The following is a 22154-nucleotide window of genomic DNA, read 5'->3' as shown; positions in this document are numbered from 1 at the left end:
TTAGACCACTGCTGAGTTCACGATGTGGTCTCGTCCATTCACTTTACCAAGGAGATACCTTCTCCCCTTCCTGTCATTATGTCTCTTCGTCATTCAGCTCGGTTTATCGATAAGCGACATTCCATCTATCAAGCTCATGCAAGATATCGTATGCAAACAAGTTGATCGGATCGAAAACCCAGCGCTTCTGCCTGAAGAATCATGTCGAGATGAAAAAGTACAGCATAGGCTCAATTTTATCATTATAGGGATGCAAGTTGCTGATACAGCTTCTGGTACGACTACATACTTGCGATACACCTGGGTACTTGGTGCTAACGTTTGTGCAGCTACTCTTGTCGCCTTTCCTCTGGGGCTTCTCGCAGATCGAATCGGCCGTCTCCCTGTACTCGGCGCAAGCATCTTCAGCATGCTCCTCTCTCAAGGTTACGCCATGTTCATATGCTGGCAATCAGAAACGATACCACTAGAAGCGATATGGGGCATCGGTGCTCCGTTGCTCTTTGGTGGAGGCAGAAGTGTTGCTGAAGCTATGGTGTTTGCCATTATCACGGATATTTTACCCGAAAGCAAGCGGCAAGTCTTGTTCTCACAATGAATGACACTATTTGCTGACTGCTTTGATCAGATCAACGTGGTTTCAATGGGTTGTCGCGTCTGTTCTCAGTGCGCAACTTGTAGGGCCTGTGCTGTCTGGCAAGCTAGTTCAGTCATCAATATGGACGCCGCTCTTCTTGTCCCTGGGCTTAGTATTTGCTGGTGGTCTACTTCTCATCGCATTCACACCGGAAACGTTGAACCAAGTACAACCTCAAGACCATGGTATCACAAGAATTGACCCGTATACCTACGGTCTCGAGTCGGACGCCCTCAACTTCGAGTTACCCAAGAAAATGTCAGCACTCAAGACGGTCAAGACAATGTTTTCCAGGCCTCTGATCTGGCTTCTGCCCGGTGCCGTCTTGACGATACCACTGGCGACCATACAAACCGATATCATCATCCGGCTGATGCCCATGCAATTCGACTGGCGTCTCGACCGTTCTGTCCTTATCGTATCGCTACGGAGCCTTGTAACGTTGCTCACTCTATGCATCTTACTACCTGTCATCACCTACACATGGACCAATTTTACCCGCTTGTCAGCTCACTCTCAATATTCCGTGCTAGCTCGCTCAAGTTCTCTTCTCTTCTTCGCCGGCTGTCTTTGCATGATGATGGTCACAGACAAAGCTTTTGTGCTCGCTGGTCTGGCCATTGCAGCTTTAGGTTCAGGTTTACCAACGCTATGCCGTGCAATGCTAGTCGGAATGATTGATGAAGGCCGTACTGGGACTCTCTTCGGAATGCTGGCAGTGGGAGAAATTCTAGGATTCCTAGCCAGTGAGACAAGTATGGGGGCATTGTTTGGGGTTGGACTGAGGACGTGGATAGGGATGCCTTTTTGTTTGGCAACAGTGGTAGCGTTCTTGATAACCCTAACAACCTGGCTGGTTCCGACGAGGTTGCTTACGACTGATGATGCACAAGTATGCACGGCGTGAACTATATGTCGCTCACACGAGTAGCGTGTGCTTAGATAGGTCTATAAAAGACATTTCAAGAGTTATGATAGAGGGACAAGATAGGCATGTGATTACCCTGGAGCATCTCACAGTCCAACTCACACGCTTTTTACCGTGCACATCTAGATTTAGAACAGCTGCTTGTGAATTTATTGTCCTAAAACATCATTTTCTTAAAGAAGTGATGGTTGCCACACATCGTCGGATCCATTGCACAGCGTTAGTTTTGCAGGTTCACGGTGATGTTGAGCTGTGGACATTCGAAGTGTGATCAGACCGCAGCTGACCTTAGACCCTCTTGTGGATAACAACAATCGACCTAACTTCTCTGCTGCAGATCATCGTATTTCATAAAGGCTAGATTCATGAGTGCTTACTGTACTGTGAGACCTTGCCGGTGACAATGAGTAAAGACCAAGTACATACTGCATTAGTATGCCGTGATCGTCTGCAAGATGGACCACTAACAAAGCATCCAATTGGCTCCAACAACTGCAAGTCTCGGGATCTTTTTGTCGAGGTACATACAAGACCCATTATCCGTACGGTGAAGTGAAGTGAATTTGTTGTTCAAAGTCTAATTGATTCGGTCTTGTCACGTTTGTCTCAGTTGAGATGGATGCCCTTATCGAATCGAAAGATGAGTGAAACGAGGAGAGGCCAGGGTATAAAATATCTTGGCCTGGGTTTGCTGCACGATGCAACTTTGTCTACCGTGGCATCTAACCCCCATCGTACGGTAAACTCCTCTACGTGTTTGAATGCCTTGATTAACATCAATTATTCGTTTCGTCTCAATCTCTCTCCGGTTTGAGATTTCAGCCTTAAAAAGCAATATTTATATCACGTCATAACCCGAATCTCTCATAATCAGTCCACTCTCTATTTTGAGTTACTTAGAGATTGATAATACCTCACGAACAAATCAACATCTGAAAGACCTTATATGGGATTATAAAACATGGCAAGTCCAACAATCAACACAGAAGAGGCCCTCCGTCGGGTCATTAAAACTACACCCATAATTGACCATCACGCCCACCCTCTTCTCAAACTCAGCGCTATAAGAAAACATCCTCTTCTCTCAATAGCTACAGAAGCCAATGGAGATGCTATCGAGGACTCAAAGACCGGCTTGGCACATCTTCGTGCTGTGAAACTCCTTGCAAACCATCTCGGCACTGAGCCCACCTGGGATGCGGTCGAGGCTGCCATCACGAGGAAGCAAAAAGGCAACTATGACGAATGGATAAAGACATGCCTCACTGGAATTGAGAACATATTGGTTGATGATCTTCTGGGCGATCCAGCTGATGTCGAGCCTTATCATACGCTTGATGCCTACACGAGAAGCCCCAACAAGCGCATTCTTAGAATTGAAGAGGTTGCAGCAGATTGTATTGAAAAGGCCTGTGGACAATTCTCGCACCCATCTGAGGCGTTCTCGGGATCTGTCGAGAACTTCATGAACGCCATTTATGATGCTCTCGATGATCCGGAGATTGTTGGCTTCAAATCAGTTATCTGCTATCGAACGGGCCTTGCCGTTACTCAGGTTACGGATCTTGACATCATTATGCAAAAGTTCCAACTCATCTTTGATACCAGGAAGGAGGGTGGAGCTCAAGTGTTTGAGAGGCTTAATCATGAGCCTCTGAATGACTATTTTCTTCACATCCTGGCAGGCTTGATTCAAAACAGCGAGGACGAGCACAAGAAACCCATCCAGTTCCATACTGGGCTCGGAGATAATGACATTACTTTATCCAAGTCGTCACCCGCCCATCTACAGGAGTTCATCAAGACGTACCCGGATGTCCCTATTGTCCTGCTTCACGCCAGTTATCCATTCACTCGTGAACTGGGATATCTAGCAACCGTCTATGCAAACGTATATGCTGATATCGGAGAAGTGTTCCCCTTCCTCAGTCGCGAAGGACAAGAAGGAGTCGTTCGTCAAATCCTGGAACTCTGCCCAACATCAAAGATCCTTTGGAGCACCGACGGGCATTTCTTTCCAGAAACATATATCATAGCTGTGGATCAGCTTCAAGAAGTCCTGCAGACTGTCCTCATCGATTATGTCAACAAGGGAGATTTTTCTTGGACACAAGCAGCACGGCTAGTTCGGGATATACTCTTCAACAACGCAAACAAGCTATATGACCTTGGGTTGGAACTCAAGCCATTGCTCGTCAACTCTGGTCATGGCCTTGAGTCTTCGGAGCAGAGTAACATCGCAACCTTATCCCGGTTCCTTAAAAACAAGGAAGAGCCCAGGTTCTTGAGGGTGACCTGGACCGACTTTACGGCCATGACGAGGGCGAGAGCGGTCCCTATGCGCCGTGTATGGTCTTTACTAAGGAGTGGAGAGGACCTTACTTTTGGTGTTACCAAAGCTGGCCTTGGCATTGATCAGAGGGACCACCCCGTACCGAGTGTTACTCCAACAGGAGAGTATAGACTGCATCCAGATCTAAGCACTCTTCGACTTGGTCCTCGAAAGGGGCACATTACCGTTATGGGTGACTTCAAGGAGAAGGACGGATCCCCTGCATCTTTCTGTACACGAACTCTTTTGAAAAGGACACTTGACCAAGCAGCTCAGCAAGGCCTTGAGTTTATGCTCGGTTTTGAGATCGAGCTTGTTCTCTTCCGCCAGGGACAAGACAAAAAGTACGAGCCTCTCAATTCCGATGGACACGCGTGGTCAGTGAGCCGTGCTTTGGACCATGAAGTAGCGATTGAGGTCCTTGAAGATGCCATCGAGCAGCTTGACGCTGCCGGCATATACATCGAGATGATGCACCCAGAGAGTAGTCAGGGACAGTATGAGTTCGTGATGCCCAAAGCACCAGCGCTCGAGGCCGTGGACAATCTACTTTTTACAAGAGACGTTATCAGTAGTTGCGCTACAGCAAAGGGATTCCGCATGACGCTTCATCCCAAGCCATACGCAACATCGTGTGGAACAGCGGCGCACATGCACATGTCCATCTCATCGCCCATTGGTTCATTGAAGGAAGTTTATGAACCATTCTATGCTGGTATTCTGAAACATCTCCGAGCTATCACCGCTTTTACATACAGCAGCATGGTTAGTTACGACAGAGTTGTTGATGGTTGCTGGGCCGGTGGCACTTGGGTTGCATGGGGCACACAAAACCGTGAAGTACCACTACGTAAAGTTGACGGCAGCCATTGGGAGATCAAGTGCATTGACGGAATCGCCAACTCGTATATGTCACTCGCGGCCATCATTTTGGCAGGAGTCCAGGGAGTCGCTGACAACGAGACGTTGACCTTGGGAGATTGCACAAAGGATCCCGCATTACTGTCGGCTTCTGAGAGAGAATACCTCAACATGAGCGTGAGATTGCCTAGGAGCATACAAGAGGCTCTTGAAGCCCTGCACCAAGATGAGGAGTTGATTGGCCTGATTGGCTCAGAGGTGGTTCAAAGATATACCGAGATCAAGCAGGCCGAGACAGCTATCTTGGAGAAGTTGGGTGATGAAGAGCGGGCACAGTGGATTATGGAGCGATACTGAGTGATCTCGTCTATCTAAGCGGAGACATTGATCTCATTATCTACTCTCCAAGCACCCGGTAATCGATTAATTCATGATTTAGTGTAAAGAACCGAATCGAAACGATAACTTGGCGTCTGGATAAAAAATTTGCAAATCACATCTTCCCTGTCAGCTGAAACAACGCTGCAGTGCAGTTACACAGCATAAGGACCGTGACTTGTGACTTGTGACTGGAGACGGGGCACCTCTTTTTCTTTACAAGGACAGGGTGTTCGCGAGATCCGCAAGACTGGGCATAACGGTAGAAGGACAGGGATGATGCATGATGAGAAGTCGATGTTTGGGTTAATGGACTAATGGAACAGCTTGTTGCTTAGTTGGTGGTTGTCTTATGAGAGGGGGTTTCTTGGCTGGAATGGAAAATGGAACATGGAGAGACGGAATTGGATGGATGTTTTAAGCTGGTGACAATGAAGAGGAATTTATGTTGCCTCATTCCATTCTGAGTGTCGCTGGAATGTGTTTGAGAGTCAGCCTCTCCGAGTAAGAACTGCTGCAATAATTCATTGTGTTTAATAGGTCAATAGAGACTTGAGCTCTGATAGGTCGTGATGCTTTTTTTTGTTTTGCTTGAGAGTCTAGAACTCCAAGGTCGTATCATGTTATTTAAAGGTTGCCTTCCAAGTGGAGTCCAAGTACGTACCTAGACGCGAGTTCTGTTCGTTGTTGTCGATCCGTTGATGGAAATCAGATCGAGAAGTAAAGAAAGCTTGGCGTGGATGAAGCCCCGCTAATTGTCGTTTTTACCCGGGGCCTTGACTCTTTCTGAAGGTCTCCTTGGACGAGGAAATTAAATTAACGGAGCACGACTCCTACCAGGGAGTAATGTCCGCTTATAATAAACGCCTGGTATACAGATGGATACCGAGGCCAACAGAGTTTATGCTTATGCTTCAACGTTCAGACGACAAGATAATTCTAATTCTCGTCTTGATGAATCAGAGTTCACCTGTAAAACAACTATTGCCGTCTATGGAAAAGTGCCCTGACTAAAGATGAGTCTAAGGCACAAGGGTCTTTGACTACTAAGGTAAACCATCAGTCCAGAGACATTTGACAGTTCAACGACTTTGCCACTGGGAAACGGGGTGGATCAGACAGACCCGACGTTTCAAAGAGTACTTAGACTAATTACAGCACAAGGCGTAACTAATATCGTTAATATTATTCTTGATGAATTCATGCCTAGTAAATAATTACTCGTCCTGCTCGTCCATTCTATCAGGTGCACACTACATACTGGATTCCCCAGATGTGTTCTCCGCAACATAAACTTTCTGCGCATGGCGATAGCATTAAAGTAGATCAAGTAAACTTTATTACTGACATTAGCTCTAATCTGTTCTTCAGCTGGCTTTGTACTTGTACTACTACTACTCCATGGAACGGAAACAACCGTCGCGTATCTTGTCGCATTCAACAAAATCCCGCAATCATAAATAAAAGCAAAAGAATGATATTAGATTCGTTTGCAATTCAGCCCGTATTCAACCGTCCCTGTCCTGTGCCTTGTCTGTGCTTTTCTGTTCTCTCCCTCTTTTTTTCTTCTTCTCTGTCTGTTGATCGATGCACGCGATCGGCCATATTGCTGACGATCGTTGCCTTTTATATCCTTGTATCGATGTATCGATGTTCATCACCCGTAGCCGAACTCAATTTAGTTTCGAGTTTGTTTTTGTTGTAAGTCGAATGAGAATAAGCACTATTGATTGTCAATACCCAGCAACTACAGTACCTATTGATAGTATCGAGTCAATTTTGGTGTTGAGAATCAGATGAATTGACCTCAATACACCTGTTTCCTATCCATGATATGAATCTGTCCTGCGTTTTCTTTTAGTTCAGCCTCCTCCTTCTCTAGGAGCAACTGGGATGGCCATCTGGGTTACTGCCCGTTACTGGCTGCCATTGAAATTCAAGCCACAATCCACTAATCGGCCTACCAGCTCACTGTGGTCTTAGGCTGTCCGTCTGCAGCTTACTGTCCATAGGTACTTTACCTTAGGTCCATTAACTCCCCGCCCCATGGCGCCAGACTCAATTGGCTATATCCATTTCCACGCAATCCGCTCGGACCGGTAACGACGGGGACGGTATTTCTGACTTGTCCCATCTCCAGTTCCATTTTGAAAACGATTGCCCATTTTTCTCATCACAGTCGGATTGTCAAGTATCAGAGAGGGTTATCTATGCTAAGAAATACAATCATTGAACGATATCTAGGTACTGAAATCAACTCCCATACCTACAGGCACTACCCTCGTTCTTCAATACCCCCCGGGCAAACTTCTCCCTCCCCGTGTCGGGTTCTCTAAAGGGCCAAGCTTTATCACTGTTACAGTACCCTCCACTCCAACCAACTCACAGCCCAGGGCAGCTCTAGTCCCAGTGTCCCACGCAGACCCCCCAAAGCCTCCGCTGATCGCTGCCCTTTCAAACAACACTCTCCTCTCAATCTCCATACACCTCCCCAGCTCTTACATCCCAAATCCCGGACACTCTTTTGTGTTCCCGTCAGCTGCAGCTGCGACTTCGCACGACTCGCTCGCTCCTTCAGACTCAACCCGTACAAGATCGATCACTCACAACCACAGCGAGTCAAAGGATACGCGAACCATCGGGGCATTTATCAGAATACCTTTCAGTTTCTTTTCCATTGTTGGTTGTTGCTGAGGCGGTTGTTGTCCCCGGAAAGGCCGAGTCAGCACACCACGGTCAGAACGCTTTCGCCTCCTTTGGCTGTGCTGTCGATCATCGGTCCACAACCACAACGTCTCTCCGCGACGGGTACCTCGAGATATACTGGCGACTGGGCAGCGGCGATATCGACGACAAGAGGGGACGACACCGGAACGGAGCATCCACCCAGTTTCGTTCAAGGTCCAGGCGCTGAGACGAGCCTCATCTTGGCCGTAATTAAGTGCCGTCTGAATTGCATCTACCTTTCGAGCTCGACTTCCTCCGATTTCATCGTCTGCGTCTTGAACTGACTGACCACTTCCAACGGAATTGACGATGCCGCGTCGTCGCGCTCGACCATCGCATCCTTTTTTCTAGCCTGCCTATCATGCGCATCGCCATTCGTGAGCAGCTTGCGGCCCTCGTCCTTCTCGCCGTTCTCATTTCTCTCGCCATCGTCTCCATTCCAACATGGATCTACGTCAACCGTTTTGTCGTCGATATTGAGCGCGAGGGCTTGCAGCTCACAGCTTCCCTCAAGGCGTCCCGAATTTCGGCAGAGCTCGACCTTGTTGAGACCATTGCCGTGACCATTTCGTCTCGAATCCTGGTCCAAACTGCACTCACCAACCACTACGACAGTATTGACGATGCTGACTGGGCAGATGCCCGTGAGGATCTCGCAAGCGCACTTTCTTCTAGCATAAACTCAGGCTTACTGCAGATAAGGCTATATTCGAGAAACGGCACAGGAGCGCCAGGCGGTGTTTTACTCAATGTGACATCTCTTTCCGTACCAATGATCACACTCCCCTATAAAGATTCCTCCGGAACCGACGTCGTTCTGGGCGACTCTGAGCTGGGCTATCCTCCGAGCCTTTTTCCTAATCTTACATTTATCGATCTTGAGCGAACCAGTACTCTACGGAACAATACTACTGTTTATGCTGCTGAAGCCTTCGACGATGTCAGGATCGCTCGCGATGGGGGTTTATTGCTCGGCCCTCTAGTCCTCAATGAGTCTGCATCACTTTTGTCCGTGACCATTCCTGTTCGAGACAACAATGACACTTTCATTCTGGGTTATATGAGCGTGGTTACCCTTGCTCAATCACTCACTGCGGTTCAGGAATCTCGTGAAGGACTCGGGGAAACAGGTTCAGTTCTGCTTATCGGCCCAACGGATCGATCTAATCGCTTCAACAAGACCCAGCCGGCCAGCAACGCGACATACACCCCCGATCGTGATAAATTTGGCAATGTTATGGTTAAATTCGTCCTCCCACCAAAGAGCCCAGAAGGACAAAAGGATCTCCATGACGTCCATCAGTTTGTCAGCGAATACGGCAATAGGGCATTTCCAGTCAAGAACTACCCAGCTGCCCTTGATTCATTTACTAAGCATTACGATACGGTCAACAACGCGAGTGCCCTATTGAACACTCACAACGAGCAAGACGCCCGTGTTGCTGTTGGCTTTGCTCGAACTCAGACTCCTCTAGCTAACTGGACCGTCATCGTCGAGAAAGCCAAATGGGAGGCTTATAAACCGATCAACACTTTGCGAAATATTCTTCTAGGAACTGTCTTCGGCACAGTCGGTTTGATAGCCTTAATTATCATTCCTTGCGCCCACGTCAGTGTTCTCCCGATTCGAAAACTCAAGGCTGCCACGGAGAAGTCGATCAACCCTCCGGGCTATGAAGACTCATTTATTGACTCGGATTCCGAATTTGGGGAAGATATTCCAAGCTCAGGGGGCATATCGCGGCGTTCGAGAAAGAAGGGACCTATAGCCAAATTCATCCGACGGCTCCAAGGCAAATCGAACGGGCCCAGCTCGAACCGAGATGTGGCCCGACGCATGTTCAAGATCCCAGCCAAGGTCGACGATCGAAGACATTTTGTCACAGACGAACTTACTGAACTGACGCGAACTTTCAACGACATGAGTGACGAGCTAGTGAAGCAGTACCTATCTCTCGAGGTCAAGGTTGCTGAGCGTACTAGAGAATTGGAGGAGAGCAAGAAGGCGGCCGAGGCAGCCAACGAAAGCAAGACTCTGTTCATTGCTAATATTTCTCATGAACTCAAGACGCCTCTGAATGGTATTCTTGGCATGTGCGCTGTATGCATGGAGGAGAACGATATCGTGAGGATCAAGCAGTCGCTGAAGACGCTCTACAAATCAGGCGACCTGCTGCTGCATCTCTTGGAGGATTTGTTGAGTTTTTCCAAGAATCAGATTGGCCAGCAGCTCAACCTCGAGCTGAGAGAGTTCCGTTTGGCCGATATCCGATCACAGATCTTGACCATTTTCGACAAACAAGTACGAGAAGGAAAGATCAACTTCTCAGTAGATTTCATCAGCTCTGATAATGTCGACATCAGCAGAAGCCCAGACCGAACGAATGGCGAGACGAGGTTACCAGCATTGGGACCCTACGGAACTGGAAGGCTCAAGGATATGTGCTTGTGGGGTGACCAGCACCGAATACTTCAAGTTATTATCAACTTGGTGAGTAACAGCCTGAAGTTCACGCCTCATAACGGCAGTGTTTCAGTGCGCATCAAGTGTCTTGGAGAAACAGAGACGGCTATTGAAAACGACAGCCGGGCATCGTCAATTTCGAAGAATTCAAGAAACAACTCCCGGACAGGACGCCCTCGGCAACGTGGAAGCGCCAGCTCAGCACATTCGGGTAATTCAGGACGGAACTCGACACAGAAATTCAGCGGTACTGGAACGGCACTCTCGATCAATCCCATGGACCCGAAAGCGACACCTCATGTGCAGGTTCGCGAAAGATCGCCCACGCCGCCTCCTCCAGGTGCCAAGTCGTATCTTTTCGAGTTTGAGGTTCAAGATACTGGGCCGGGTATCCCTGACCACATGCAACAAAAGGTTTTTGAACCCTTTGTACAAGGAGATCTGGGCTTGAGCAAGAAGTTTGGTGGCACTGGTCTTGGCTTGAGTATCTGTCACCAGTTGGCCGGCCTTATGGGGGGATCTATCAAGCTACGAAGTTCTATGGGCGTAGGCACAACTTTCACTATGCAGATTCCGCTAAAATACGTGAAAGACCGGTAAGTTTTCTTCATAAACAATGTGGATTCCCTTATTAATAATTAGATCCAGGACTTCCAGCACTGCTTCAAGCAGTGTCAAATCCCGACCCACAAGCGTAGATGCTAGTGATTTGGAACCACAACGCACCGCACCTAATACCCCCAAGCCTGCCGCCGAAACCAAATCGGCTGGAGCTCTCAACCCCCAACCTCGATTAGTTGGTTTAAGCCAGCCGTACTTCGCTGCCGATCCGCCATCCGTCAAGAGTACTCAGCAAAAAATAGCCGAAATCGACCGTGCCGTGGCAAACAAGAGCGGCCAGAGAGTGCGTGTTTTGGTTGCAGATGACAACTCGACCAATATCGAGGTTGTCAGCCGCATGCTGAAACTTGAGGACGTTTACGATGTGACCATTGCAAAAGATGGTCAGGAAGCATACGACCTAGTCAAAGCAACGATGGAGAAGAATCAGTCTTTCGACGTAATCTTTATGGACGTACAGATGCCCAATGTTGATGGACTACAAAGTACCCGACTCATCCGTGAGATGGGATACACTTCTCCTATTGTCGCATTGACAGCTTTCTCCGAAGAGAGTAACGTCAAAGAATGCATCGACTCTGGTATGGATGAGTTTCTTGCTAAACCCATTCGACGGCCGGCTCTCAAGCAAGTTCTCAAGAAGTTTGCCACGATTCCCGAGGAGCCGGAGAATGAGAAGCGTTCCTCCTCGCTTAAGCCAAAGATGAGAGTAAACGGGCATGCCGTTCACCCACACGAGGCAGAGAACGGCGCACCGAAGGAGAAACACGGATGATGCTCTTATTGGAGATATACAGTATTAGCCGCAGCCCGTGAGGGACGTCGACAAAACGATCACACACCTATTAACACGCTCTTACTACAGGGGCGCATATCCCTTCGAGATCATTTTATCTCACATACAACCCTTTATTTGTTTCATGTCGGAAAAGTTTAGCGGGAGGAAATCTCTTTTTTTCGGAGTTTGGCATTTTCTTTGTTTATTTGATGCATATCAGGAAGAAAACAACCACCTTGTGTTTCTAGGTCAGGAGGTTGTTATCATGTCTTCCAGAACTATTGTGATCTTTTCCCACTCTAGTTTGGATGTTTTCTTTTTTTCTATTGGCCACTGCATACAGTCATTGAGCCCGTACATACACATAGGCGTACACGTTTTGACCTATTTTTAGTTTCTATCCCCCAAGTCAATGATGCATTTGGAGTTGCTAGATATTGGCCGTATGGAAGGGGGCGGCTTAACTACAGCAGTCAAAGAGGAGGTAGAAGGAGGGTGAATCAGAATAAGATCAAAGACGGGAAGAAGGAGAAGAGGCGTATCTATATACTCATGTAATTATATATATGCGCATAATACTTTGATGAAGGAAGAACAGAAACTTGTCACTTGACAATACACGGCTGGTCCCATATATGTGACTTTCTGAAGAGGTTTATGAATGTCAGTTAAAACACAAATAGAAAATGTAATAATCAAGATCGGATGTAGACACTATGAAGGACGATGGATTCTCTCGATTTGAATAATCGCTGGTCAAGTGAATCGGGCGCTTTGACTTCATAGACTCCAAGACAGCAGCAGCTTTCATCCAATTAGGCGCAGTGGCAGAGTGGTCTAATGCGATAGACTAGAAATCTATTCTCCTCGGAGGCGTCTGTTCGAATCAGGCCTGCGTCGGTGTTTCTTTTTTGGTGTGCTCAAATTAGTATCTTTTTGCTGATCAGTTAATGCGACTGAGCTGCGAGCCATAAATATAACGTGTGCTTCACAACTGGAACGATGTATCAATTGTCTTGGAGAAACTCAATCAAACATGTGTAATTCAAAGTGTAATTCAGCATGTACATAAACTAACCGTGCTGCATCGGTTTACGTTCGTAAAGCTGAAGGAATGGATGGAAATCGGACTTTCAAAGGCAGGGCATGTTTCAGGGGACCTTTCACTGGGGCGGTTGGTTAATTCAGGTCACTCCCCGCCAACCACTCCTCCATGGGCCTGTACAGCCTCCATTCTCCACCTGCCTTTGAAGTGCATACAGCCCGTAGAGGTAAGGAGAGAAGGGTACGTACTCCTTCAATACACACGTAAGGCTTCACGAGCCACAGCGCGACCGTTCCATTCTATCCCCGTCAGCTTCACCAAAGGGTCGCATATTTTTCCTGCCCTCGCAAACTCGAGTCCCTTTTCATCAACAAAGTTACCCACACATCCCGCGCACCGAGACGAGACGAATCGACTTTGACCAAAACACAATGACCGACGAACAACCCCGTGGCATCGACCACACTGATTCCCTCGACTCCAATGATGGCCCGAAGCAGCCGGACAAGAAGAAGAGTCGCCGCCCTGCGAGTGAGTTTGCCTCGAAAGAATGCGCTCTCTACACACCGGTTATGCGCAAATACGCGGGACGAGAACGCATATTAATTGATGCTTTCTAGATACTGCCTTTAGACAACAGCGTTTAAAGGCCTGGCAGTATGTCATTGCTACCCTTATTCCATCCGCTCAATCGCCCCCTCGATACTGATACAATTGCGACAGGCCTATTCTCACACCAAAGACCGTCCTTCCTCTTTTCTTCGCCATCGGAATCATATTCGCTCCCATCGGTGGCCTGTTGTTGTACGCGAGCGCTCAGGTACAATTTCCTTGAAACACCAATCCAGCACTGCCAACTCCATTCTAATGCGCAAACCCAGGTTCAAGAGATTCGACTTGATTACACCAACTGTGTTGTCGATGCTCCGGATATGAGCCGCGGTGGAAGTAACTTTACCGGAATGCCTAGCAGCGCCGTTAGCACTGCATTCAAGAGTTCCAACAGTTCCGTGAATGCTCAATGGGCGCGGGAGGCGAACGTCAGCACCACGCTCGACAACGGCGTCGAAACTTACAACCCTCGATGCCACCTGAAGTTTACCATCCCTGAGGAGATGGGCCCCCCAGTCCTCTTCTACTACCACCTCACCAACTTCTACCAGAACCATCGCCGATACGTTCTCTCTTTCGATTCGGATCAGCTCAAGGGCGAAAAGCGATCTATCAGCGACATCCGCAATTCCGACTGTACTCCTCTTTATGGCGAAGGAAGCAAGCCCTACTACCCTTGTGGTCTCATCGCCAACTCCATGTTCAACGACACTTTCTCCAGCCCTGTGCTCACAAACCCCGCGGGCGGTACTGGCAACGAGACATGGGAGTACCGTATGAGCAACAACTCGGGCATTTCTTGGGACAGTGACAAGGACCTTTACGGAGAGACTAAGTATAGCTACGACGAAATCGTCCCGCCTCCCAACTGGCAGAAGCGCTTCCCTGATGGATACACCAAGGACACTCCCCCTCCGGACCTGAAGAATTGGGAGGCTTTCCAGGTCTGGATGCGAACTGCGGGTCTCCCCACCTTCAGCAAGTTGTATCAGCGCAACAACACTCAAGCTATGTGGGCAGGAACTTATGATCTTATCATCGATGACCGTAAGTCAGCCATTATATCGTTCTTTGTGTAGGTATTATCTAACCCCGAATCAGATTTCCCAACTCGGGAGTACAAGGGTACCAAGTCCATCATTATCTCTACCCGAACCGTTGTCGGAGGACGCAACCCCTTCCTCGGTATAGCTTACGTTGTTGTTGGTGGTGTTTGCATTCTTCTTGGTACTGTATTCACGGTCACTCACCTTATCCGACCCAGGTTTGTCCCCTATCTTACACCAACCATTCTTTGTACTAACTTGACAACAGAAAATTGGGTGATCACACTTATCTTTCGTGGAACAATGCCCCTGGCGCTAAGTCTGGGGGCCCCAGTACAGCCGTGGCTTCGGGTCGCGAACTCCGTCCTGGCGAGGCCTAGTCAGCTCGCGACGACTCTCGCGCTCTTCTCGAGCATGCTTCAAGACCAGGTTCTGCGTTTCACGGATCCCCGCCTGATGCAACGGGCGATGCGTTTCTGCCTCTTGCATACTCGTCGAAGGGGGGTGCATGAATTGAGCAATTTGCGTCGGCTACTAAAGTCGAGAGAAAGTGCTTTGAATCACATTTGGGTTTTTGGATATCGATATTTGCTTTCGTCGCTCACGTGGCGCATTGTTTTTTGTTCTGTGCGACTACTCATTATTGCAGTCTCCAGCAGTTCTGTTTTTGGCATTGGAAGGGTATCAGAGGCCTGTTTCCATCAATAGCCCCTCAACTCATGAGATAGTGGTGTCTAACCTTCCTATGCTTTCAAGAGTTTGGGAAAATGGGATGGAGAAAGAGCGTGGATTGTGTGCTTCGTACGTATCTTTATATGGGTAGGGAGTTTGGGCGCGCTGCGACTCGGAATCATGGATAGAATGAATTGAACTGTTTACAAATGATCTCTCGACAGCGTGATAATTACCATAACCCTTGAGCCTGGAATACGACCAAATACACGCGTATGGCAACTCACCACCAATCAACAAAGTAGCTTACAAAAGAATGTTGTCTAAGGTTGCTCAAAATCATAAATTATCTTATCTTAATCTGACTAATACATCTGTCCTTGCCCGATCCTCATCATCCCGAAACACACTGGGAAGAGCACCATCCTCTGGCCAAAATAGCTATTTTAGGTGTGCTACTTTGCTATTCATGTTGTCCCACCAAAGGAGCATTGAAGCCTACTGATAAAAAATAAAAACCAAAAAGAAAAAGCTGAATGTTTTAGTACAATGGGGAAGCAACCAACCAGTGCCCCTTGGTCGCAGGTTCACACCACGGCGTCATCTAGCGCTTGCGCTGCTTCTTCTTATTACCACCACGGTCTTCCTCTTCCATGGCGCTCTCACGGTCTCGCTTCTTGGCCTTGCGTTCTAGCTCATCCCAGTCTTCACCCTCATCCTCGCTATCCAGTTCGGCATCCTCGTCATCATCGTCGCTAGCATTACTGCCGAAATCAGAGCCTTCGTCACTAGATTCGGACTCCTCATCGAACTCGTCCTCATCCATTTCGAAAGCAGACTCCTCGTCAGACTGGTTCTCGCCACCATCGTCGTCTGAATCAGCTTGCAAAAAGGACCAACCACCATCGGCAAAGAATTGGTGGGTGTCTGCTGTGACAGTCTTCATGATGGTTGGCCAGTTGAGGTTGAGGGGACCTTCAGTGTAAGCGATATCAGAAGAGTCAAGGTATTCCTTGACTTGGTCAAGAAACTCGACAGGGATAGTATTAACGTGGTAAGGGGCTCGTGTGAAGTCCTTGAAGACAAAGACCATATCAAAGTTCTTCAGACCGAACTGGACACGTTCAAGATGAGCGATTTCAACCTCCTCAATTGTGATAACCATGAAAGGCGGCTCAACAACCTGAATGAGACAGTCGGTGGTAGGCTGAACAAAGACGTTGCTTCGGAATGGCACACCGTGGAATCCAAGTTCACGGATAGGCATGTCGACCTCGATGCCTTCGTTTCGGCCGGCCTCGGCAATCTTCTGTGCGAAGCCCTGGAACAGTCGGTCCAAGTCGGCTCTCCGACGTCGTTCCTCTTGTTCCGCTTCGAACTCATCTTCATCACCGTATCGGTACTTGCGCTTGCGGTTACCCGTTTCGTCGAACTGGATATCTGTCGCCTCTCGGTAGAATTGCACATCCTTCGTCTTCTTTTTGTTGCCGACGATAATGGGATCCTTGAGGTGAATATGAATGATAACAATCAACTCATGCTGGCAAGGCTGGAAGAAAATGTGCTTGACGTTGGAAAACAGCACATCTACTCTGTGCTGGGCATTAAGCGGGGAGATATATCGGATACCGTTCTGATGAATCTCGACCTTTCCTGGTACACGCTTGCCCTCCATGGCAGGGCGAATGTAGACGTTGTCCAACACAGCCGGACGTCGGTCTAGGTATTAGTTAGCATCGTGTGATACGCAGGATTTCAAATTTGACTTACTTCTTATTTCGACAAGCTTATCCTGCTCAACGACGTCTTCCATGTCCTTCTTCTCCTGCTCCTTCTTTACCACATCGCGCTTCATGTTGGAGATTTGAGTCGCTATTTCATTGTATCTCTCACCATCTGACGATCGGAAAGTCAAACTGCGGACGAAGTGCGCCGAGGCATCCTCAAATGGCTGGTCATCCTTCCTACCTACACCCTGACCAGGGGACAGGAAGTTGATACGTAGGAAAGACCACTCGCCCTCGTCGCTCTTACTGGCGTTCTTGATGGTGTTGATGTGGAAAGGGACGGGACGTCCCATGATAGGCAGCACAACTGTGCTGTTTTTGCTGTCAACAACAACCTCGAGGTTCTTGATCTTGTTGGGAAACTGGTTGTCTCTCTTATAGGACTCGAAGCGCTTGAACTTCTTGACCTCACCTCCATTCTGGCCACTTGTAGATTCCGAGAACCTCGCAAGACCTTCTCTTTGCTTCTTGGCAGCAAGTTCCTTCTGATGCTCACGTCGCTTCTTCTCCATATCGTCATTAGCGACCTGAGTAGTGCGCTCTGAGCGAAGTCTCGTGTTTGTGATGTTCTTAGTAGCAACAGCACCAACGCGCGAGTCCTTCTTCTCCTTTTTGGGGGCAGGCTCAGCTTCCTCATCATCTTTGAAGAAGAAAGAATTAGCGTCAGCACTCGTGGGCGCCTCTTGTGTGAAAACTACAGGCTCCGCTGAAGTAACTCTAATGGTATCAGTCAAGACCAGGGCATACACTTTGCTGTTCTTGTCTTGAGGTTGGGGGTTTTCGATATCCTGGAAACCCGTGTTGATGATAAGAGTCATGCCGTCCTTCAGAACTCTCTGGTTTTTGGCGTTGAGAACGAGAGTGGGGTCCTTGTTCTCTAGTCCAACACCCCAGCCGACATTCTTGAGGAAATGCTTCTCCATTTCCGGCTTCTTGCTCTTGATAATGCTAACAGCCCTCCCGTACACCTCCTTCGCTGCCATGCCATCACGGATCTCCTTGATGATGGTGTTGTGGATCAGGGTGAGGAGTTTGTAGCTGTTCTCTTGAGCCTTGTTGGGATCGACCAGGTAAGTTCGTGCAATCGTCGAACAATAAGACTTGTATCGAAGACCCATAGCAGCAATGATGATGCCTGCATGAAGATTGTCGTCGTTGGACTCGCCTGCGAATCGTAGATCATATTTTCCACCACTCTGGATCGATGGTCCCAAAATCCAGTCCAGCTGAGCGGGGTCGAGATCAGAAGGTAGCTTGCCCTTGCTAGGCAGCTGCACGGTCTTCCAGAATTGGGTGTCATCCAACTTCTTGTCGACCTTGTCGGCTAATGTGGAATGCTTGACTTTCTTCTCAGCGTCAAGGATGTTGGACATTTCGTCGAGGAAGTAGGGGGTCATCAAGGCCACGCAGGCCTTGGCGGCAGTTCGCATCGCTCGGAGTTCACTCTCATCCTTGACGGCGAAGGCGTAGGTGGAGAGAGCTGCAGAGATATCGACCTGAGAAACGTCCTTACAATGCTCGGCGAATACCTTCTTCCACTCGTCGACGAAGGGCCCTCGGGAGGTGTCTTTGGCAATTGTGCCAACCTTGTTCTGCAAACGCAATCGTTAGATATACCCAAACACGCAAATGGCTATCACTTACTCCTGCCTCCTTGATCTTGTCTGTGAGCTTGACGAAAAGCTTCTCGTTCTCTGCAGCGTCCTTGCCTCGTACGAGCACTTCGATCGGGAATCGGCCGCCTTTGAGTTGTTCGAGATGTTTCGCTAATCCGCAGTTAGTATGAGTCACTGCAATCGGAAATGTCGGGTGGCACACCTTTCTTGGCTGTTGTAAGGATGTAGAGAGTATCAAGTGTAAACAACATCAGGGTTGTTGGGAATTCGTAACCAAGAAGCCAGAACTATATTATCATGTTAGCTTTGGTCGCATTCAATTTTCGGCGTTTTTCGAGGTCGCATACGTGAATCGCATTGTTCTTGTGAAATTCAGGGACCTCCTCAACCTTGCCCATCATCACCACCAGGGACTGGGCGCCGTTAAATAGTCCATCTTTGGAGCGTAGGTCATTCTTCCAGGCCGTGGCAAAGTGCGAAATGCGCTCCTGGAACAGCTTGCTGTCAATCTTGATCTCAGCCATCTTGGTTGATGGATGCGCGATCTAGAGTGACGGGAGAAAGGAAAGTGACGAAGAGCGGATGACAGGAGGTTGCGACGACGCGAGAAAAAGTGAGGTCGCGTTAATGATCCAAGTGCAAGCTCCCTGTCACGTGATCTTGCGCAGCGCGTTTCTTGGGTGATGATCCAAGCTCAGATCAAGCTGTAGGTACCTATGAGAGATAGCATATGTAAGGTTTAAACAGCAAGCTCGAATCACCTTTTTCTGCGTCTTTTTGTGCAAGCTTGTTCAATATTTGCGTATTCTTTTCTTGTTTGTGAACTTGGTGCATATGCCAGAATTGTTATCTCGGGAGGCGAAAAGGTATGTGAACAGAGCAGTGACTGGAGTTGGTGGAGCAACCAAGTCATGACTTGCTGTAGAAGTTTACGAAAGCACCAACCGACATACACTTATAGCTGTGTGTTGCGCAGGCAGATTTTTGGGCGAGTTCAAACATGGGAGATTCTATTTGAGCACACATGCGCGCGCAATTGCTTCGAAACGTTCACTCTCTCATGGGCATAGTAACCTTCATCAGGCAGTTTATTCCCCCTTTTGTTAAGTGGTTACATTTCGAGATTCTGTCATTAACTAAGATAGCCAGTGCAATTTTTCGATTCACCAATATAAAAAGTATATAGAACCTCAGATAGATACCCCATCATAGCTATTTCACTGGTGTTCTGTATCTTTATTTTATTGCCGGAATTGGGTTCCGTCTCTCGGCGCCGATGCTCGGGTAGTGGAGTCGGGAGTTGCGATTGAAAGCCGACCCCGCGCTATTCCGGGTGAACATATAACCAAATGCGAATGCCTCATATTCATGTATATTTTTGATCTTAACTTATACCAAACATCACTTCCTCTATTCCTTATACTTCATCCTCCTTTGTCTTACTAGTGTCTGGGCCAACTTTCAGAGTATACCACTTACACCAAGCTAACAGCCTATCATCATGAGAGTCCCTTACGTCTCTAACCCTCCCGAGACCAAGACGGAGGAACATGCCGCTATTGTAAAGCGCATAGAAGAGCGCCGTGCTCCTCGACCTCTTCAGTCCCTGGACTTGGCTCTCCTTCACTCCCCTCATGTCGCTGATGGTTGGAACTCATTCCTCGGCGCTGTTCGCACCAAGACAACACTCACTGACGACATTCGCGAGCTTGCCATTTCCCGAGTTGCTGTGTGCAATAAGGCGTGGTATGAGTGGAAGCACCATGCACCACTGGCTGTGAAGGGAGGTGTTTCTGAGGCTGGGCTTGAGGCTATTAAGCAGGACACCCTTGGCGAGCGTCCTGCTGGGCTGTCAGAGAAGCAATGGGCTGTGCTGCTGTACACGGATGAGATGACGAGGAATGTCCATGTCAAGGACGAGACGTTTGACCGTCTGCGAGAATTCTTCAGTGAGAAGGAAATCGTGGAAGTCACGGCGACAGTGAGTCAAATCCTAGCATTGGTTGTCAAACCCGGTCTAACACCAGCAACAGGTCGCATGTTACAACTGTGTAAGCCGTTTCCTGGTGGCACTAGATGGTAAGTTGACCAACACCATTCACATTCGCTCTACCTGAACTAATGACTACAGTTGGTGAGAGAAATGGCACCGGTCCCGAGCCTGTATCTGGTCACTGATCTGGGACTGTAACCTCGGTATCTACCGAAAACAACGCTGTAGCCTAGCATGGCTAGTCGGTTGTAGTATTAGATGCTGTTCTGTAAAATGAACATACAAAATGGTACAATAACCAGTAAGAAACAAAAGAAATACCATGCCTCAGGACCACGGGAAAAGGGTATCGTCCCATCTAGAAGTGAAGTAAACTCAATGAACCAAACTCCCCCAAGCCTCTTTTTCCGTCAAATCAATCATCGTTAATCGTCATTCATTCAGCCATGCCCCTGTAGCTGGCGAGATGTCCGTTGTCATACCGAACTATGCTATATCGTAAATCGGTTGGTGGCTCCCTGGCCACACTACGAACGCCGTGCAATGTGTAATGCCAGTTATCGCTCTGAGTAAGCTGTAGTAGTTATGCTTTTTCGCTGTAACAGGACCCCAAAATGTAAAGAAAATCAGATTCTATGACCAGATCCACGCTTGAAATCATGGTGATCTGGAGTAAGATTTTGACATCGCACGCTCAATCGAGGCATGACGCTGATGCATCTTCGGCGACGTCTGTAGCTCATGGACGACTCCCGCCCAGCCCTTGCGATTAGGTTTGGGAAGAGGCTCGGAATGGTTAATGAGAGCTTGGGTGGTCAAACTGCGCAAAGGAGGACGGTTGGTGATACCCTCCATCAAGCCTTTGGGATGGGCAGGACGTGTGGGGGTCTTAAAAACAGGCGACTTTTCTAGATCTGGTGATGTGGGTAAGGGCGGCGGCGGTGGTGGCCTTTGAGAAGGTTTCTCATAGATATTGGTGTTTGTGGTATTCGTGTGTGATGCGACAACGCCCATGTAGACAACAAGGAAGCGCATGCGTAGCATGTCAAGCCTACGGACCCGATCCTCCAACCTCGCTCGCTTCGACGCCCATAATAGCCTGGCGGCAGTCTTCAACTTGGTGGTATCTTCCTCAAGCACAACGCCATTGATGTCTTCGCGCAAATCGTCACCCGTCTTTTGAATCTCCCTCAGGAGCCGTGTCAAGCGGATCTTATCATCGAGGCGTTGCACCTTTGCAACATCGCGATCATAGCTCTCGTTCTCCTGGACAGAGAAGTCGGCAGTATCAACAAAGGTTGCGATCTCGAGCGGCGCCGCTTGGTACGCGGCTGTGTAAGAGGAGATGGTCTGGACAAGGACGATGAGGGACAGGACAACAGCGATCAAAATGAGGATGATAGTCCACTGGAGTAGATTGAACTCGACCATGGTTGTGAAGAGCGTCTGGAAGGCAAATCGAGGTGGTGAGTGAAGCTATCACGCATCGTCCTTGAGGCTAAGTGTTTGTGGGAGGGAAAAGGGAGAGATGGGAGAGAGGCGCACAAGATGCAGGCAAGGTAAGTGACAGGAGACGGGAGACAGGAGCGATGACGAACTACAAGCGCAAGCGCAACCAGTTTGCCTTTACAGAGAGAGACACAAAGACAACCCCAAC

At 48.4% G+C, this 22154-nt stretch overlaps 7 protein-coding genes across 7 annotated transcripts; 5 read left to right on the top strand and 2 right to left on the bottom strand.

Annotated features, from left to right (window-relative positions):
* Window positions 1-250: 250 nt before the first annotated feature.
* FIESC28_07030 (uncharacterized protein) lies at window positions 251-1519 on the top strand (the record flags this gene model as incomplete). Its single annotated transcript, XM_031161172.1, has 4 exons — window positions 251-275; window positions 330-585; window positions 629-1078; window positions 1435-1519. 4 exons carry the CDS (start codon window positions 251-253, stop codon window positions 1517-1519), a joined length of 816 nt encoding a protein of 271 aa, XP_031014800.1.
* A 1007-nt stretch (window positions 1520-2526) lies between these two features.
* Window positions 2527-5115, top strand: FIESC28_07029 (uncharacterized protein; the record flags this gene model as incomplete). Its single annotated transcript, XM_031161171.1, has 1 exon — window positions 2527-5115. The coding sequence occupies one exon, from the start codon at window positions 2527-2529 to the stop codon at window positions 5113-5115; it is 2589 nt and encodes an 862-aa protein (XP_031014799.1).
* A 3109-nt stretch (window positions 5116-8224) lies between these two features.
* On the top strand, window positions 8225-11723 carry FIESC28_07028 (uncharacterized protein; the record flags this gene model as incomplete). The annotated part of the gene is made up of 2 exons (XM_031161170.1): window positions 8225-10923; window positions 10976-11723. The coding sequence occupies 2 exons, from the start codon at window positions 8225-8227 to the stop codon at window positions 11721-11723; spliced, it is 3447 nt and encodes a 1148-aa protein (XP_031014798.1).
* A 1479-nt stretch (window positions 11724-13202) lies between these two features.
* FIESC28_07027 (uncharacterized protein) lies at window positions 13203-14809 on the top strand (the record flags this gene model as incomplete). The annotated part of the gene is made up of 6 exons (XM_031161169.1): window positions 13203-13302; window positions 13392-13428; window positions 13495-13591; window positions 13653-14430; window positions 14485-14647; window positions 14698-14809. 6 exons carry the CDS (start codon window positions 13203-13205, stop codon window positions 14807-14809), a joined length of 1287 nt encoding a protein of 428 aa, XP_031014797.1.
* An 896-nt stretch (window positions 14810-15705) lies between these two features.
* On the bottom strand, window positions 15706-19028 carry FIESC28_07026 (uncharacterized protein; the record flags this gene model as incomplete). The annotated part of the gene is made up of 5 exons (XM_031161168.1): window positions 15706-16820; window positions 16872-18480; window positions 18533-18654; window positions 18707-18791; window positions 18852-19028. 5 exons carry the CDS (start codon window positions 19026-19028, stop codon window positions 15706-15708), a joined length of 3108 nt encoding a protein of 1035 aa, XP_031014796.1.
* A 977-nt stretch (window positions 19029-20005) lies between these two features.
* FIESC28_07025 (uncharacterized protein) lies at window positions 20006-20682 on the top strand (the record flags this gene model as incomplete). The annotated part of the gene is made up of 3 exons (XM_031161167.1): window positions 20006-20485; window positions 20538-20583; window positions 20636-20682. 3 exons carry the CDS (start codon window positions 20006-20008, stop codon window positions 20680-20682), a joined length of 573 nt encoding a protein of 190 aa, XP_031014795.1.
* A 472-nt stretch (window positions 20683-21154) lies between these two features.
* On the bottom strand, window positions 21155-21928 carry FIESC28_07024 (uncharacterized protein; the record flags this gene model as incomplete). Its single annotated transcript, XM_031161166.1, has 1 exon — window positions 21155-21928. One exon carries the CDS (start codon window positions 21926-21928, stop codon window positions 21155-21157), a length of 774 nt encoding a protein of 257 aa, XP_031014794.1.
* Between the last annotated feature and the right edge of the window lie 226 nt (window positions 21929-22154).

The sequence above is a fragment of the Fusarium coffeatum genome, assembly GCF_003316985.1.
Source record: "Fusarium coffeatum strain FIESC_28 chromosome Unknown BRIP53273_contig_151, whole genome shotgun sequence".
In the NCBI taxonomy this organism is placed as follows: domain Eukaryota; kingdom Fungi; phylum Ascomycota; class Sordariomycetes; order Hypocreales; family Nectriaceae; genus Fusarium; species Fusarium coffeatum.
The sequence above is the reverse complement of the archived record's forward strand: the minus strand, read 5'-3'. Positions and strand labels throughout refer to the sequence as shown.